This window comes from Ischnura elegans, chromosome 9 (assembly GCF_921293095.1).
Source record: "Ischnura elegans chromosome 9, ioIscEleg1.1, whole genome shotgun sequence".
Lineage (NCBI taxonomy): Eukaryota > Metazoa > Arthropoda > Insecta > Odonata > Coenagrionidae > Ischnura > Ischnura elegans.
The window spans coordinates 55,716,135-55,734,893 of record NC_060254.1 but is presented as its reverse complement, the minus strand read 5'-3'; the positions used below and the strand labels follow the sequence as shown (position 1 = coordinate 55,734,893).

General features: G+C 39.3%; 1 protein-coding gene across 2 annotated transcripts; it reads right to left on the bottom strand.

Moving 5' to 3' along the window:
- Positions 1-467: 467 nt before the first annotated feature.
- Positions 468-18,711, bottom strand: LOC124165973 (zinc finger C4H2 domain-containing protein). 2 transcript variants are annotated; one of them, XM_046543525.1, is made up of 7 exons: positions 18,625-18,711; positions 18,015-18,216; positions 17,747-17,918; positions 17,489-17,667; positions 12,534-12,782; positions 7,355-7,503; positions 468-812 (listed from the first exon to the last, which is right to left on the bottom strand). In XM_046543525.1, exons 2-6 carry the CDS (start codon positions 18,068-18,070, stop codon positions 7,374-7,376), a joined length of 786 nt encoding a protein of 261 aa, XP_046399481.1. In that variant the 5' UTR covers positions 18,071-18,216; positions 18,625-18,711; the 3' UTR covers positions 468-812; positions 7,355-7,373. The 2 variants fall into 2 exon arrangements, with proteins under 2 accessions (XP_046399481.1, XP_046399482.1); XM_046543526.1 differs by lacking the exon at positions 18,625-18,711 and adding an exon at positions 18,534-18,623.
- Between the last annotated feature and the right edge of the window lie 48 nt (positions 18,712-18,759).

Sequence of the window (18,759 nt, the reverse complement as noted above, 5' to 3'; positions counted from 1 at the left end):
AACTCTCGAGTACTCTAGAAAAATCTTCTCGGATACCGCGCGGGTTAGATTATTTAAGAGCGCTGACGTTTCGGGTACCGACTCGCTACCCATTCTCACGGCTACTGAGAATGAGTAGCCGTGAGAATGGGTAGCGAGTCGGTACCCGAAACGTCGGCGCTCTTAAATAATCTAACCCGCGCGGTATCCCGAGAAGATTTTTCTAAAGTTGTTCGCCGGGAAAGTGTAAAATCATATATCTCGAGTACTCACTTATCTATGTAAATACTGGGATACATATCAACAGATACACATCATAACTATCTGCATAAAATCACCATCTGGACACTCAAGTATCGACACTGGATCAATATTTTGCAATACCAGACTAATGCATCTTTCCGAGATTGATCAAATGTCGTAACCAAGGTGCTAATTTTGTGTCCATGGAAAGGTCTTCAGTTACATGTTGATAGTCTGAGTAACAATTCACTTTGAGACAAGACATTTATATTTGTAAATGAAGCAGAATATACACATTTACAGAAGAGAGCATTTTATAAATAAAAACATTCTAATATGTTATAATTAAAAAGTTCTTTCATCTACGACATAATCAAATAATATGAGATTCCTTCACAGTTGATTTGAAAAATCCGCTTATACTCATAGACACATACAAGAACATCCAACATGGGAATACAAAAGATTTTTATAAAGTTGATAGAAAAATTGACAATCCACACATCTCCTTTCGATCCTCACATATAGACTGGATGACTCCCCAAACTTCTCTGTGTTGGCCACTGTGATAATACTTGCTGCAATATAATCTGCAAAGAGAAAAGCACCAGCTATTAGGAGAACTAAGGCCGAATTCCACACCACGAATATCACCTTACCATAGAGCAAATAATATATATACCAAATACTGACGCAAGTATGTCTTTGGGATCCACTAGGATACTGGAATGTTCCAACATGCAACCATAGCCAACATGGCTGTCAACTAACTACATACATATGTCTAAACAGTATGAAATTCAACCAAAATGAGACATCTCTCACCAAAACTTTGAAGCTCTCAAACTTACCAGCTAAACATAAGTGCCAAAAGTGATAATTTTTATTTGGGGTCTTTAAATATTGCCACATTATCTTAAAAAACAATTTTAAACCTCAAATTGTAGATTACGTTGATAAAATAACAGTTTAACATAAAATAAAATGGTCAAATGAAAATCAAACAATAAATTAACATATAAATTCAAAGGAAGAAAAGTTGTTTACCTCGGATTCAAAATTGATTTTCCCAGAGTAAAACTCAGTGCTCTGATTGATTGAGCTACAAAGGCATCTTCTTGTCCTTTGCATTTTTAATGGCTTACAGGACAAGGTGGATTAAGCAGCTGAATGTACAAAGCCATAATGCAGCTGGTTCCTGCATATGGCATCACAGTTCCACAAAGCGTTCATTGAAGACATGAAGGAAAAAATCACTGGCTAGCCAATGATAAACTTATATGCAGTCACCCATGATTGACTGGTTAGATCACCGAAAGTGAGTCGTGGAGATCCCTTTCCCCCGTGAATAATTCATACTTGTTGCAAGACACTTTATAGGCTGGAATTGAACAGGCCAAGAAATATATGCACTCATTGTCAGTAGAGAGCCATTTATCCGTCAGTGAACACTGTACTCTGATGATATGCCTACATAATGGAAAGGAAATGCAAAAGTCGCAAATGCGATACCACAAATTTTTATGCAAATTCTGGGGTTTTCTCGCGAATACGAAAATTTAGCGTTAATCGCAATTTTCACCCATTCAAGAACAATTTTCACCAATTCAAACGTGATTTACATCATTTTTATTCTTCTGTTCATGCTTTTCCCACGAAAGTGTTTTTTGAGGCGTATGTTTATGCTACATTGTTTTCATAAACCGAGGATTTTGATAGCTTTCTTAGCTAATTTTCAATAAATTATGATTCTAGTAACTATAGGAATCTATGATTGTGAATGAGTCATCAGCAAGAAATCACGGAGTAATGTTTTCACCATTTGTGTAGAATTTTTACGTGGCTCTAATTAATTGCATTTAAATATTTCTGGAGAGGATTAACCATTATCAACAAAATAAAACTAGAAACTAATCTGATCTATTCAAAATGAATGTAAATAAACTCATTCGAAAATAATATGTGCAAGAGAGTTTTTGAAAACTGTTTCCTTGTCAAATGATAACATCAAGGCCGCTTTCTGACAAAACAACTTTTCACTGGCCGCTGTTCACGGCACGGTGCCATGAAATCCAGAGAGTCATCTTGTCTGAAAGTGGCCTGAATTTTATGGTGCTGTTCCGTGAACGGCGCCCAGCGACAAGTCGTTTCGTGTGAAAGCGGCCTCAATGTAGCACTGCGTGTATACAATGCCATTGACAGCGCACCACCGGGCTGGATTGAAATGGGCACTGTGACAAAAGGGATTTATTAACAAGAGCTACACATTTTCGTCTGAAGATTTTCACAGCTTCTTTTATCTATGTTGGTGGTGGTTCTCGGGTATTGCTGTGTAGAAAACATTTTCACTCAACGTTTCACTCCTCCTACTGGGAGCGTTATCAAGAGAATGGAAGGAATTTATTCTCGTCCCGAGCTTATATATGTTTTTCGCTACCCATTGTTGTGCCGGATTTGAATTTTAGGCGATAGCCGTTGGTCATTATATTGTGCTAGGAACCCTCTCCATATACGGCTGAGGTTATACCCATCCTCCCTATTAAAGTTATTAGGCCTTTTCGCTAACTCGATGGATTCACGTATAAGATGCGGATGATATTCTTCCGTGTTGATGGAGACTTTCGCGGGGTGGTGCAGCAAGCGTAGCAAGGTTTCCGGGTTGACCTCCGTGTCGATTCATCTTCAAGACGACAGTTTCGCCGGCGTTGCAGCTAGCGTCTTCAGGTACGAAGTATCGGATGCAGGTTTTTTGCCCGTCTTATATAGGCCTCCAACCTCCAACCTCCTATGCAAGGCCAAGGATCGCGTGCCCATGAATACCCAAAGCGGAATATACGAAGTTAAGTGCTCTTGCGGAGACTCATACATCGGCCAAACATCAAGAGCCATGAAAATCAGAATGCAAGAACACCTAAGGGCCACCAAAAATAGACAGTTTCGGTTATCCGCCATCGCCGAGCACGTATGGGAAGGACCAACACACAATGTGGACTTCGAAAGCACAAAAATCATCGCTAGAGAAAAACATTACTTTCCACGACTCATACGAGAGGCAATAGAAATCGCGAAAACATCCACTTTCAACAGGGAGGACAGCTATTCGCTCCCAAACACATGGAAGAGACTCTTACCCACGGACCAATCAGAACGCACCTAGCCCAAACCAAGGCCTATATAAGACGGGCAAAAAACCTGCATCCGATACTTCGTACCTGAAGACGCTAGCTGCAACGCCGGCGAAACTGTCGTCTTGAAGATGAATCGACGCGGAGGTCAACCCGGAAACCTTGCTACGCATGATATTCTTCCGTCTTCGCCAATACCCATGTAGCGTCAAACATTATTCTATGCCCAGGGCTGGAGGCAAAATGTTCAGCGACAGCTGATGCGTCCCACTGATGTACTTTTAACGCTCTTTCGTGCTCTTTAAGCCTTTGGGAGATTGAACGCTTGCTCTGTCCCACGTAGCTTCTGCCGCAGCAGCAGGGAACCTCATACACTCCCATAGATTGAAGGGGAGGATGGCTATCCTTCGGTGAAGGTAGGATATTTTGAATCTTCTTCACGGTGCAGAAGCGAGTCTTAATGTTGCCTTTATGGATGATTCTGGCGATTCTATCGGTGACCCCGGAGATGTATGGAATTTTAGCGTATGTAAGTGGCTTCTTCCCCTTGTGGCCGTCATCTTGAGGAGGGTGTTTTTCTTTCATTGCTCTTTTAATGAAAGAGACACTATAACCATTACCTTTCAGTGCCCACATAAGGTGTTGCATTTCATCACTGATATGCTCAGCATCACACACGATTTTGGCTCGGTGGGTTAGCGTTTTAATGACGCAGGCCTTTTGTTGTGGGTGGTGATGCGATGTTGAATTCAGGTACCTGTCTGTGTGGGTCTTCTTTCTGTACACTGAATGGCCTAGGCTTCCATCCATTTTTCTTTTAACCAGTACATCTAAGAAAGGGAGACAACCTCCTTCTTCGAGTTCTTTTGTGAATTTTATGTCTGGATGTACTGTATTTAGATGTACGTGGAATTCCTCAAGTTTTTCTTTTCCATGTGGCCAGATCACAAAAGTATCATCCACATATCTCAACCATCATGATGGTTTCTTCTCGCTCGTCTCAAGTGCCTTCTTCTCGAAAAACTCCATATATAAATTGGCAATCACAGGTGAAAGTGGGGAACCCATTGCCGCGCCACTTTTTTGTTCATATATTTGCCTGTTGTAAAGGAAGTACCGTATAAGCGCGTGTAAGAGGCGCACCTTTTTTCCCAGATATTGCAGCCGAAAATGGGGGTGCGCCTCTCACACAAACTTCTTATCTTCCCCCCCTCCCCTTCACCGGTTGCAAGTTCAAGGGGAACTGAGTGGCCTTGGTTTTCAGCGTGAGTCAGTCATCTGAAACCCTGGGTCAAAATCAAGCGGCAGGCAGGGGAGTTTCTCCCTTAGTGACGTATTTTTAAAATGCTCCTGTTTGAATTTCTTGCAAGCATCGCGCCGTCACGTCGGTACCCCAGAGGTGAACATTGAAAAGATCGCGCGGGGTGATTTGCTCCGGAGCGCGCGCTAAATTTATTGCCACGAGTGGGCATCCTGCGGCATTTATACTGCATATAGTAATATTGGTGTCACAACCTGCGGTTGAAAAAATTCGAACGAGTGTGCTCATTGTTGGACTCAATGGTGGATAGAAGAAATCGGAAATGCTTATAAGTGAAGAGCGCTGAAGGAGAGGTCGAGGGGAAGAGGGCTCCCTCCCCTCCGTATTTAAAGCTACGAGCGAAGGAGCAAGGGAAGAACACGTCCGATCTTGCATGTGACGTCGTTGCCTTTAAAGCGAAGGGGCGAAGGCGCATCAATGTGATATACGCAGTTTGCGTTGCCTGAGTTCCCAGTCCGTCTCGTCTTGTTTGAATGCGCTTATGCTACGCTTGTTTCCACCGAAATTGTGCTGTTTGGACTATGTTGAATATTAGTAGCCTTATTTTAGCTATAAATCTTTGTGTCAATCAATTAGAGCTCAAAAAACTTAAATGCTGTAAGATATACGTCGCGTTAGGTCTAATTCTTTTTAGAACCTCGTGCGTGTCATACAATTGCTGAAAGATATCGAGGTATCTTCGAGCTCAGAAGGTGACTCACGTAGCATTTTACCTCCAGAAACTCGGGGAATTGAACCTGGTAGACCGAAAAAGGTCAGTTGGTGGAATGGGGTAGGGATGAAACACGTTTCCATTGTTCCCCTGTAACTTGATATTTTCCTGTGGAGTCTCGGAAAGGAAAAAAACGGCAGAGGCATTAGCTGATGGAGAGCCGAGTGTAGTTCTGTTAGGCCCCTTGCACACACACCGATTTCGGACGGCCGGTAAAATATTGGGCGATATTTTACTGGCGAAGCGATGCTTGCACACATGCCGGATTTTTACCGGTCAAACGATACGTTGCTAAGTTTTTGAGCCGGCGTCGGCGATCCACAGTGACAATAGCCGGCAGCTAACCGGCATTTTGCCGGTGCCGGCGTGTGGTCGGTACGTGTGCAAGCTCCAATGCTCTACCATTGTTCACTATTGGAATGTGGACGGCCGATATTTTACCGGCCGTCCAAAATCGGTGCGTGTGCAAGGGGCCTTAAATCTACGACGTGGTTATTATCCTACGGCGCTGAGATTGCCCCGATTGTTGTTCAATCTCTTGGGAAAGCTCATGCCATTTGCCTGTCGTGTTTTGCCTTAAAATTTTCCACGGCTGCAATTCCATTGCAATACTCCTGCGGGAGCTTTTAAACAAAATTGTTCGTGAGTAGGACAAGCAATGTAGAGCGATGGCGTATGCAAAGAGAGGATCGGAACTCTTTCTATTCCCTCTTATGCCGCCGCAGTTATCAAAATTTCCTCTTTCAAATAGTACTGAAAGAGGACATTTCGATAACTGTCGAAATTCCAGGCATACGTCTGCAACACCGCACGATAGGATAAAAAAAATGTCGCAAAATTTTTTTTCTTTATAGCTTCGATCCTCAAAATAGGGGTGCGCCTCTTACACGTGTGCGCCTCTTACACAAGCTTATATGGTAATTGTTTCTAAGGCAGAATTCTACCAATTTTGGGTAGTCTTCTGGTAGTCCATCACCTGTAAGAGTTTTTAAAATTTCCACTGAATCGGGGACAGGAACTTTGGTGAACAGCGACGTGACATCAAAGCTGACTAAAATATCTCTTTCGGTCACTCGAAGGTCTTTCAGGATCTCTATAAAATGAGCCGAATTTTTTATGAAGGAGTCCGTTCTACCGACGAAATCCTGAATGCCTCTTGAGAGATAACGGGCTAAATTATAGGTCGGCGAACCAATGGTATTCACAATAGGTCAATAGGTGGTATAGGTTTCCGATTCAGTGGAAATTTTAAAAACTCTTACAGGTGATGGACTAAATGGAGATAAATGAACACCAAATCAAAATGAATGCGAGATCCAAAATGAACAGCCAGAGGAAATGAAAGGCCTCCAAAAAAAAAGAACACCCTCCACAAAATGAACGCTGTGGGGAGAAGAACAGCCTCCTCACAAGGATACCCATAGAAAAAGAATGGCTAAAGGGACCTAATATAATGAACAACCATTCAGCGGCTATTCTGTTCTTTTTCGTGGATGGAGGGGAATGGTAGAGAAAGAAGGGGAAGGGCTTGGTTGTCTATGGCGCACTTCGGTGGCCTTGGATGGTCTGCATCTTATCCGCCATCTGTTGTAGCCACCACGCACTTGATGGAGTAAGCTGCAGTTCAAAATACCTCTCGGTGAGTATACCTGATGGACCGAATATGCCGCACGTGTTCAGTGCAGTCATGAACAGTGAACAGTTCGTTTTGGCAGTTTGGTTCTTTTTGACCCATCTCTAATGCCCCAGTAATGTCCACGTTGATTTCTACACCCTTCCTTGTGAGGGTACAAGGGGACAGCTTTCAGGCACTCCAGAACACTTAACATTCCTCAACAAAATACCTCTTAATATTATGGTACAAACCCATCCAAACAACATTATCACAAAAATTAAAATTTAGATGACTCATAAAAACACTATTAATATTTTCTTACACTCTAATACTAATTAATCAATATCTTTTCCATTTACCTTGCAGTATTCACTGTTTTCAGTCTTTCTTTTTGGGTTTCTTGGGATTCCTGCTTCGGGATTTGGCCTTGCACAGGGGGCAGATGGGAGCATTTCGGTGGATTTGCTGGTGGCATGACAGACATGACTTCATGGGCGGCGGCTGTTGCCTGTTCAATTAAAAGGATTTAAACATTAAAATCTAATGCTTGAATCCTAAATAACAACATTACATTTAGGAACAAGGTAAAAGAATATCAGTCACATCAAGTATCATCGCATGAACTCAACATGTTACCAGTAAAATGCATTTAATAGAATAAATGAAAACGGTGCCCTTGATATACAAGAGCCATATGTTGGGCTCTGAGGTTGCAGTAAATAAAATCTTCACAAAGCTAAAAAAAAAAGGGCCTAAAATTAGTATAAAAATTTGGAATAAAGATCAAGTTTTAGCCAAAGGGGCTAAAGAAAACCTTTTCTGTAAGCAAAATGAAAATTTACGTGATCCCAATGAACTTATAACGGCAGAAGAACAATCTGTAGATGCAGAAGTAAGGTGTGCCGGCCATTTGGCAGTGCAGGGTTGTACTCAAGAGAGGTGGATATGATTGTGGTGGACCATATTGCACAAAAATACTGACATAGGTTAGACCAATCAAAAATTTGGTCCTCGAGGTCATTTATTTCATTTTTTTCATAGACATGTTAATCCTTCCATCCAAAACACTCAATTCTGAGTCCTTACTATCAGGGGCCATTGAAAATCTCAGACCAAATGTTAACCTGTGAATATAAATATTGTTGTGATCACACAGAGATCACCCAGAGATTTAACCCACGGACCAGGCACAGAGTGGGCGAACTGTTGACAGCGTGCAACACCAGCAGTTTGGCGGGTGTTTTCCTGAACTAACGCTATCGTTTCGTAAGATAGTTTTGATTAATAAAAGTTATTGCGTAAAAAATTATTTCATAACTTGTATAATGTCACTCAGTTGGTATCTTTAATAAAAAATAGGAAATATGTGTGCTTCCTCTGACTCACCCATTGACCAATCATGGATTGGCCTATGAAATTTCGTCTCCTCATTTCGAAAGTTTTGATCATTATGAAAACATCTACTTACTGTGGACCGGTTAGATCTTGTGTTCTCGCAATGTACGGTTTTAGGCGTTGTTTGCATATAGTTGTTGATTCTATTTTAGTTTAATTCTCTCTACATCAAGTTTTTAACCCTCCGTGTGGTGTGTGAAGTGGTTGACAATGTTATATTTTTGAAAAAGTAGTCACGTATATTCAGCCCATTAACGCTTGTATGGTGATCATGATTTTGCTTACGAATTTGTGTGTTTCAACAATCAATAATCTCATATTCAGTGCAGTGAAGTGGCCACTGGTAAAGGAATTTTCTTTGTGGTGTTCTTATTCCGTAATTTGTGATGACACTGAGGAATTATAGTTCGCTGTGTGTGTGGGTGCGAGGACTTATGCGTACACAAGTGAGGCATGGAGAGATGCCAGTCAGGCTTTCGCCATCCTGTGTTTAGTGTTTATTATTTTACTAATTCAAATCATTGTACTTGGCAGCTGAGTGACTTTTTATGTGAACTTTTATAAAATAAATTGGCATTTGCTTTGCACATTTTGTGATTTTATTTCAATGATATCCCGCATAGTATCCCTACAGCATGCAACACGCAAAGCAAGAATAAGAGTGGAATGGGGACTGGAGGGGAGGGGAAGCGGTAGGGGAGGGTGCTAGTTAACGGAAAACCTCCGCCGAATGCGCTGCAGTTGGCCCCAGCCGCGTCATCCGCTACGCTATCTACACTTTTTAACATTGAATGTCATATCTATGATTTAACCTGAAGATAGATATGGATTGGTAAGGTTAGAGTTCTCCCAGACTAAGCCATAGGCAAGTGAATATCACACATTCAGGGGGGCATGTTCCTTTCCCTGGGAAATCTCATTCTTTTCAAGGATTTTGAGGAGTTCCCAAAGGCTTCACTAGGGATTTGAAACAACAAACAAGCACTAAACCCACTCGGCTACCACACTTCCTTTTTTGTGCATAACTTTTCCCAAATGTTAAAAATAATGACTGACCTTGTGCTGATAACAAATATTTGAGAAAGCCTCTTGCTTTTCTATTTTTTCAAGACGTATTTTAGCCTTAATAAATGCATCTTTGATATTATAGTTTAACTGTTCTCTGTTTATTTTTGTAAAGAGAGAAGTGAAATCTGTTGTATGGATGGTCCAGCTCCTTGGGAATCTTTCTTGCTTGAGTTTAGAGCTTTGGCCAGGTGCTTCTTGTAGAAAATGACAATTAAGAATTCAGTCTATCCTAGCATTGCAGAATTTACTTTCTATCAAACACATAAAACCCATAGCTAGCATACTCGTCAATGAGAGTAAATATGTTCACAATATTCATCATTCCAGTCAGCAAAAATTGAGGAAGAAACAAAGAGTCTTTCATTATTAATACAATCATTCAACATCATCATTCAATGTGTATATCGGCCTTTAGTACAGCAAATGTAAAATTGTAAAGCCATTGATAATAGGAAGCAGCATGTGAACATCTGATTCAATACATGCCACCTTACTCGTACGCAAGTAGAAATGTGAGGGTGCTCCCAGATCACCACAGCATTAGCTCCAGAGTTATGCCCTGAATGTGTCTGTTTCAAAGTATACAGAGTGATCTTTGATACACTGCTTGGAGTATTCTTTCCAGCTTTAAGAAGTTCTTGCAGAGAATACAGAACCCAATATCGATGCCATACCAATGCCACCCTAATGCGACACAGTCAAGAATTAATTGTTTTAATCCGCTGGTTGAACTTAGGTCAATAGCGGAAAAGGAAAAATTAATGCTTCTTTTTGGTTTGAAATTTAAAAAGTAGTAAACTGATACAAAAACTTTCCAAATCACGGAAAAAAATTATAAATACCAAAAACTCCAACAATCACATTAAAAACTGAAACTATAATCAAAATCACAAAAATTTGAGTTTGCAAAAATCGAGGAGCCCTGGTCATACGGCATTCAACTACCATCAACTATCCATTCGAGAAAGGACCCCTCAGTCCAAGATTTCGTGGAGAACATGCCTTGAGGTGAAATCCATTTGGCGAGGCTGCATTGCTTGCAAATTGTGTGAAGCTATTTGTCCAGCCCAGGCAATTACCATTGAGGCAGAAGAACGAGCTGATGGAAGCAGACGAACTACCCGGTATGACATCGACATAACTAAGTGCATTTACTGTGGATTTTGTCAAGAGGCATGCCCAGTTGATGCCATTGTGGAGGGCCCCAACTTTGAATTCTCAACAGAAACTCATGGAGAACTCCTGTATAATAAGGAAAAGTTTTTAAACAATGGTGATAAATGGGAATCCGAAATTGCTGCAAAAATCCAGGCAGACCACCTGTATAGATAATTCATACATACTGTAGTCACCAAGAGTCATGTATTTTTGTAAATGAATTGTTGCTTAGAAGTGGCTGGATTGTTGAATCTAGCCACTTTAATATGTTTTTGCTGAAGAACTTAGCACTTCAGTAGTAACAAAGAAGTATGTGATTTTCAGTTTGTGTATGAATGACCTTGAGTTGAGATTTCTTTGTTCAAAATGCTACTAAATTATTAACAATGCCAATAAAGGTATGTTTAACAAAAAAAAATTCAAAAGAACTCCAAAATTTCCTATCAACTGGATCAACAAAATCAGCCACCTAAGAAGTCATAGAACAGGAAAGTATCTAAAATTAAAAAAAGTTCAAACTACAGTGCAACCTCGATATAACGACACCCCACGGTGCACTAATAAACACTCGCTATAGCGAATTGTCGCTTTACCGGAGGTGGAGCAAATAATAGCCAATATACCGGTTGCGAACACATATACAGGAACAGGAGTGGTGCGGCGACAGATAATCATCTATCCGATAAACGTAAGCATAAATCCAGACGAAAGGCGATGTTTTTTTGCATAACTAAATTTCCTTACTCAAATAACGACTAACTATTCAAACAATTTATAAGTGCCGCACTGAATAAAAATCATGCAAAGCATTGTTTCGTCAATCATTATATTTATCGAACGACAGTTTACCACATAAATTTGAGACTGAGCACTCCATTAACTTCATTTCTAACAGATCGCTAGCAGTTACAGAGGTTAAGGAGTCTTGATGAAAGTCTTCCGGCGGTGAAACCCTCGCTATGGCGAGAGCCAACGCCGAAAGGGTCTCGTAAAAACGAATTTTTTAACACGCTTATTATAGGCTCAATTGACGGTGCATCGGCTATCTCTCGTAATACCGGGGGTGTCGCTCTAGCCCGTACTCGCTTTAACGAGGTTCCACTGTATATGATAAAAGATATCATTTTTTATTACGTTCAAACTATATGATAAAAGATATCATTTTTTATTACGTTATATAATACTAACTGACCCAGAAAACATTATTTTGTCATATAATTTATTTCTCATGGATATTTCAGTAATCAAATAAAAAATAGCTGATTTATTGTAAGGGTGTGATGATGTGGCTGAAAGATGAACGGTGCACTAGAATGATGACGCACTATAGAAGTAACAAAACACCAAACATTCCTCTTTTTTGATTCATTGTACTATTATTTTAATCAATAAATTTCAAATTACATCTCTATCACAAATTGTGACAATTAAAAACAGAAACATCATCAGTCTCTTAGTGCAATGGAGTGTATGATATTTTTAGCGAGTCTATCTTTAGCCACCACAAACAAACTGGATTGTTTACCCATAATAGAGCATGCCACATATAATTGTTCATGTGAAAAACACAGAGGACCCAAATCTAAGCCACAAACAGAACATCGTTTGGCCATGAGACTTATTGATTGCCATAGCGAATGCCAATCTAATTGTAAATTTGTCTTAAGTACTTAGGTACTCATCCATTACCTAAGGTGGTTTTTAGAATAACCTTTGGTAATGGAAAATTTTCCAGTGGAAATCTTTAAGCGCTTTAGAAAATTAAGCAATGAAAAGAATGAGACCGAGAACCAATAAAAGAGTGGCAAAGCCCACCAAAAACAGCCTTAATTCCACAACTGTTTCCTTAGCCTGACTGGTTTCAACACAAGCGTACAAGAGATTTTTATACAGATAGATGTTGTTCTTGAGTCTCACCTGAATGTGGGCGCAGGACCAGGTGCTGGGGGCATGGGCCTCTGGTCTGCTTTGGAGCCCCCTGGGGGGCCGAGCTGCATGGGCTGGGGCTGTGGAGGAGGCAGGAAGGCGGACGAAGGCGGGTGGTGCGCGTGGGGGTGGTGATGGGAGTGGTGGGGATGGGCCAAGGCACCAAGGCCAGCCAGACTGCCCACCTGCTCCTCCATACGCTCCAAACCCCACTCTGGCTTAGAGTGACGGTCAAAGTAGCTGCAACAAATTTACACATGGAACTTAAACTATACGAAACCTTTCCATTCTAAACATAATTAACCCATAAGACATAATTATTTCATTAGAAGAATTTCCAAAACCCAGGGTCTGTGAATTTGATCAAACTTAGCAGTGTTATAGTCTATCAGCTACTGTCCTCAAATCACCCCTACATGGGATTATATAACCATTATTTTAAACAAAAAAAAGCATTTAAACATTTAAAGGTGAAAAGTATTCGCTTCAGAACAACAAATAGCGATGCACTACCATAGTTTTGGTGTTCAATTACCACGTCAAAGTCCTAAGATCACGTATCATCCACGACACTTTTTTTCATCATTTACTTCCTTTTCTTTTATAGAAACCTGCTATAAACAATTATTTTCATAATTTTTACTAAAAATTTTATTTCTGAGCGAGGAAATTTTTTGAACGCACGTGCGGCCTCCAATGTTTCCCAATTTTTTTCACATGGAAGCCTCCTCAGAATTATGTTACATCCATGTCGAAAAATGACTCATTTTTACAATATACATGCACTTGGTTTCCTTACAAGTCGCAATATGACATTATGGACTAATGCTTGTACAATTCAAGCCTTTTTTTTTTAAATTTTATTTCAGGGATTAAAAGATTGGTTCTCAGCTACAGTGGAATCTCAGTTGAACAGCCTTCAGTTGTATGACTCTCTCAGTTGTTCGATGGAAGTGGATTTGCCTGGCATAACTACATGCCATTCTATGAGAAGTATAACCATACAAATCTATTTACATGTAAATCTATCTGAACTGTACAATGCCGGTAATCAGCTGATAGATATGAGGCACATCCGTGAGTAAGCCTATGGTTGAACTGCCTCAGGTCTTATCACCAGCCAACACTCTTCAATCAAGATTATTTTAAAAACCTAGTCCCACCATTATGGTTTAATTAAATCCATTAATTTTAACAATTATTTTTTTTTACTAATTAAAGGTTGAATGCTTACCAAGAAGTGCAAGATGCACCTTAATTTCTGCATTTGTGCCAGAAAAGTGCAAAAACTTTATTTATTTCATTTTTTCTTATAAAATATATTTATCAGTAACGTTCAAGACTGCACAAAAGATAGTGCCGTAGAATACAGTAAGTTCCTTTTTAAATAAATTTTTGCATGTACTTGTACTTTACTTCCAATCCCCAGACATCTTAAAATGAAATTATATTTGCTGTCATTTGAGTTTCTCTTATTATTATGATAAAGAGGCTTCCTAAAGCAAGACTTTTCACTAGTATGAAGTTTTTTCTTTGGATCTGTAACAATGGAATTAAGATTCGGGGGTCATTCTTCAACTGCAAAAGAGTTATTTATTTTTCAGGAAAGAGCTGTTGGGATTACATATTTCCAATTCCAACACAAGGTTATATTGGAAACCACTATTTAAGAATCTACAGATCATGACATTGTATGAGCAATATACATTTAAATGTCTAATTAATCCAAAAGAATATTTTAATGGTGTTAAGACTGGTACTGATGTCCACTAGCATAATATCAAGCACAAAAGTTATTTCCTATGGCCCCAATGAAGGCTGATAATAACAACAAAATCATTCTACAGCGCTAAAATTTGTCTCTTGAACCACTTATCCCAGGAGGCAAGTGATATTTCAACATACTCATTACTCTTGTATTTTGAGCAGTGGCGTAGCCAGGATTGTGAAATGGCAGGGGTTTACCGGATGTTTCTGGCCCTTTCGGGGTGTAAGGAAAACACCCCAGGGCAAAGAGTGGCCCGGTCTTCCCCGAAAATGTTGGGGTTTTTGCTGTTGAAAACTGGATTTTTAGGACTAAAATCAGTAATTTTGTGCAAGTATTTATTAAAATAAAGTACATAAATTGGATGAAGTTCAAGTTTCAAAGGCTCAAGGGGGGGTTGTCACCCAGAAAACCCCCCCTGTGACTACGCCACTGATTTTAAGTATATCAATACTTCCACTGCATAAGCGCTCAACAATCGCTCACCACATAGAATCTGCTCATCTTGATAGCCCTTATAGTGCTAGATGAGCGGATTTGATTTGGTGGGCGACTGTTGAGCGTTTATGCAGCGGAGGTATCGATATCTAGCATGCTATTACGCAAATGAATTTTTGGAGAGCAGAGACCTGTAATGCATCTCTTAGATTTAGCTTTTATTATGACAAAAACTATAATAAAGAATTGCGTTGCATTGATAATAACATTTCTTTGACATAAAATAAATTTTCTATAGTCTTTGTCACAATATGAATAAAAAATACAAAAATTATGGACAATGAAAAATATACTACAGTGAGTCCTCGTTCTACGTCACCCCGTTTAACGTCATTTCGCGATAACGTCAAGTCTTTTAAATTTCGCGCGGGAAAAAAAGGCGAAGCGGCGGGTGTTGCAGGTTGTTCGTTTTGTGGGCGGTAATACAGTCAGTCTAAGCAAAGTGAAAAACGGTGTGTTTATTCTTAATTGCGATTACGGTTTTAGCAAAAATTTCTGCAATGTTCATAATTTACATAAAACAAACAGTACCTATATTATTATTTATGCAGATATTCTGTTATTTTAGAGTGCTTCCCGGACTCATTGAGAGCTTTCTTTGCCAGTTGGCTATCTTTTTAGCGGCGATATCATGGGTGTACTCGTATAATAAATGCTCTATGTAAGGCCTGGTTTCGAAAACCACACATTCGTGGCTGTGTGATCACAGATACAGAAAAGTGGTTTGCGCAAATGCTTCAAAACAAGAAACTCAACATCGGAAACTACACTATCAGGCACCACGCCAAGTAGTCACATCTGGCACAAGATTCCCGGGTTGCAAATGCTGCGGAGCGTGTATCTGTAATCACGGAGCATGATCGCACCCTGCAAGGCTTGGAAAACAGGAACACGGTACTCCCGTGAATCCAGCCAGGGTCCGATCGTTTCCATTTTACGAAGGGGATTCAAACGGAGATAATAAGCCTGGTGTATCCTAGCATTAATGGCGTAAGACCGATGATTTTGCATCCAATTTTTTTTACAAAGATCGTGGAAAACATTGAGTAAGAGTGAAAATCGTGCACGGATAATTCGCAACCCAGATAAACCACAGCCAGATAATCAGGAGTCTGCAGTAATTACATTTTTCAAAATGTATCATTATTTCTTAAGGTATATGAATTTTATATTAATCCCCATAAATCCATCATTTTACAATTAGTGCACATGCATTTTTTAATTTAACAATTAATTTTTTTAGAGCTGTTTGTATCCATGTTTTTTACTTGTGTGCATTTTGTAACTCATTCTCACTCAGGACACATTAATTTTTCTATCAGTTGGTTTTCCCTTCAGTGGGTGTTTCTGTTGAGGAGTATATTTTGCACCTCATGTTAACCTCACAGTTTAACCACACATCCAAATCTCTCAAAGCCCAAGGTTAATTGTAAATTATATTTTAATTCAAATGTTAAACAAACATCGATATCTATTAATGTGTATTATGCTTCTAATTCAGTCATTGTAAATGTGAATTCCAGCACCTGTGTTTTATTGTAAATTAATATATTTATCACTTTACTATAAATGTATGAATCTTTATCCTGCATTTTGATTATGGGTTAGGTGGAAGTTGGATTTTAAAAATATTACAGTGTATTCATGATCAGTTACCTGACAACATAACGAAGTTATGAAACCTGGATCGTGTCCACTAACATTCATTAAGTTAAACAGGAAAAAAAAGTTATTTCAGATTTACTTCCAAACTTTACACATAATTGGCATCGACAAAGAATTCCTTCTCAATGATTCAACCTTATGGTTAATGTGGACTATATAATTCTTTAAGTCTCAGGCTAACTAAGCTTCAGGGATGTGAACATAACACTGCCAAGTTGACAATATACATAAAAGTGGGGCATTTCCTTTCCATGAGTTACCTTGTACTCAAGGGGGCATTTTTTTGGGGATACCAGAAGGCTGCTCCTGAGATTTGAAACCAGAACTCTTTGATTTATAGTCCAGTCCCAGTGCTCTTAGCAATGAGCCATCTAAATCCAAACGAAATAATGGGGCATTTACAATTCTGCCATGGGAAAACTGTTGCATATTTTTTTAATGGTTTGTTCTCCCATCTTGAGGGTTCCTGCGCATCAAAGATGATAGCTCTGCATTTTTACTGACATTTGTAATGGTAACCTGCCCAAGTATATAAATCATTGTAACAGCGAATTGCTGTAAAGCTAATATTTCATGTACATCATTGATCCAATACATTCAAGAGATTCATAAAAAAATAAAATAGATTTATAAAAAAATAAAATGTGCACAAAAGCTACAAATTTGAGGAATAACATATCCGACAGATCTATTACAGTTAGCAAAAACCATCCGTTAGATACTCAAGTAAGTATGAGTTAGAGCAATATCTTGGATATAATGCTCGATGAAGTGATGATGTAACAAATGTCAAGTTTAAATCGCGCAAAGTGGCTATGACAGTGGAGTAATATGGCCATTTGACCACCTTCGACCTGAGGACGCAGCTAGGATGGGAGGACTGTGGGAAACCGTCAATGAAAAAGACCATGCAGTAGTTTCCCAAAATAAGAATGGAACAGTTAACAAGTCGTCGAGGAAAACAGGGATTTGAACTCTTGAATTCAACGACGACAGAGAAATCACTTGATATACTTACTCCGGAGTTATTAGGTCTGCTTCTTCCTCGTGCAGCTCTGGCAATCGTTCGAGTCCTAAATATTCTCTTCTCATTCGATCAATGTCGTGTTTTAAAGGTCTATATTCATCATGCAATCTTTTTGCCGTTTCTAGAGCACGATTCCGGGACTCCTCGGCTTGTTTTATAACATTCTCCATCTAAAAGAGTACATGCACAATTATTCCCTTTTTCAAATTAACTTAAATATTTCCCCCGATTTCATCATTAGATACGAACAGCATTTATGTCTGCGTGAATCTGTCTGAGCTCTTCGACATGAGCCATTTTCTCCTGCATTAATAGATCCATCTCTTGTTTGTACTCAGATAAACATTTTTCTTCTTGTTCCTTAGCTTCCACTTCATGCATTATATTAGATTTCATTTTCTCCAACTGCAAAGTTTTCATCCTGCAAATTCGGCCGTTAGCATTATCAAAAACACAACGATGGAGGAGGATCAATAAACCACGGCAAACCACAGAAGTTCAAAAATAATAAACAAACCTTATGTCTTTTATTGCTTCAAGCTTGGCAAAAATTGTTCTTTCGTCTAAATTCATAGTTAATTCCTGGGTATCGATCTTTTGGCACACAAGAACAATTCTCCACAGACCAACGAGACCCCGAAATTCCTACCAAAATCTCGAGTCGAAATCTAGGGGCGTTGTTGATATCGCCGCAGTTTCACAGGCCCTTAACACCATCACTAGCAGAAAAGCAGAAATGGGTTGTTACATGGATGATTAAGGTTGGATTAGAGGAGTTAATACAAGAAGAGGTTTTTATGCTGAGAAATTAATTCCAATATCCTCTACGCGAGATGAAAATCGGGAAACCCGAACAAGAAGAGCCGGTCTAAAACTTTCACACGTCTCCTAAGAATGAAATACTACGATTATGATGTACGACCAGTGTAAGATATACTTCTCATATGATAAAAAATAGCTTAAATTTATAAATTGGTTAGAAGACAGCGTAAATTAAAAACGAAGAAGTAATATAATGGGTCAACATGAGCCACACCGTCATATCCCATCGATGCACCATATTATCTTCACTGTAAAACAAAGTTTTAAACTAGGTTAGATTTCAGAATATTTCACTTCATTAATACCCAAATTATTGGAAGTCTCAATGTAAACAAATACGGTAGGTTGACAGTTGGTGTTCATTCTCTGTGAATATAGTTCTCTCTCGATTACTCGAATTTCGATACCATCGCTTGAATCGATAGATTGCAGCGCCTTCA

Excerpts from the sequence above, each read along its gene's own strand:
- LOC124165973 (XM_046543525.1), bottom strand. The coding sequence starts at position 18,070 with ATGAATTTAGACGAAAGAACAATTTTTGCCAAGCTTGAAGCAATAAAA. Across the intron at positions 12,783-17,488 it reads GCAGACCTAATAACTCCGGA|CTACTTTGACCGTCACTCTA; the intron begins GTAAGTATATCA and ends AATTTGTTGCAG. Across the intron at positions 7,504-12,533 it reads GGTCCTGCGCCCACATTCAG|GCAACAGCCGCCGCCCATGA; the intron begins GTGAGACTCAAG and ends TTAATTGAACAG.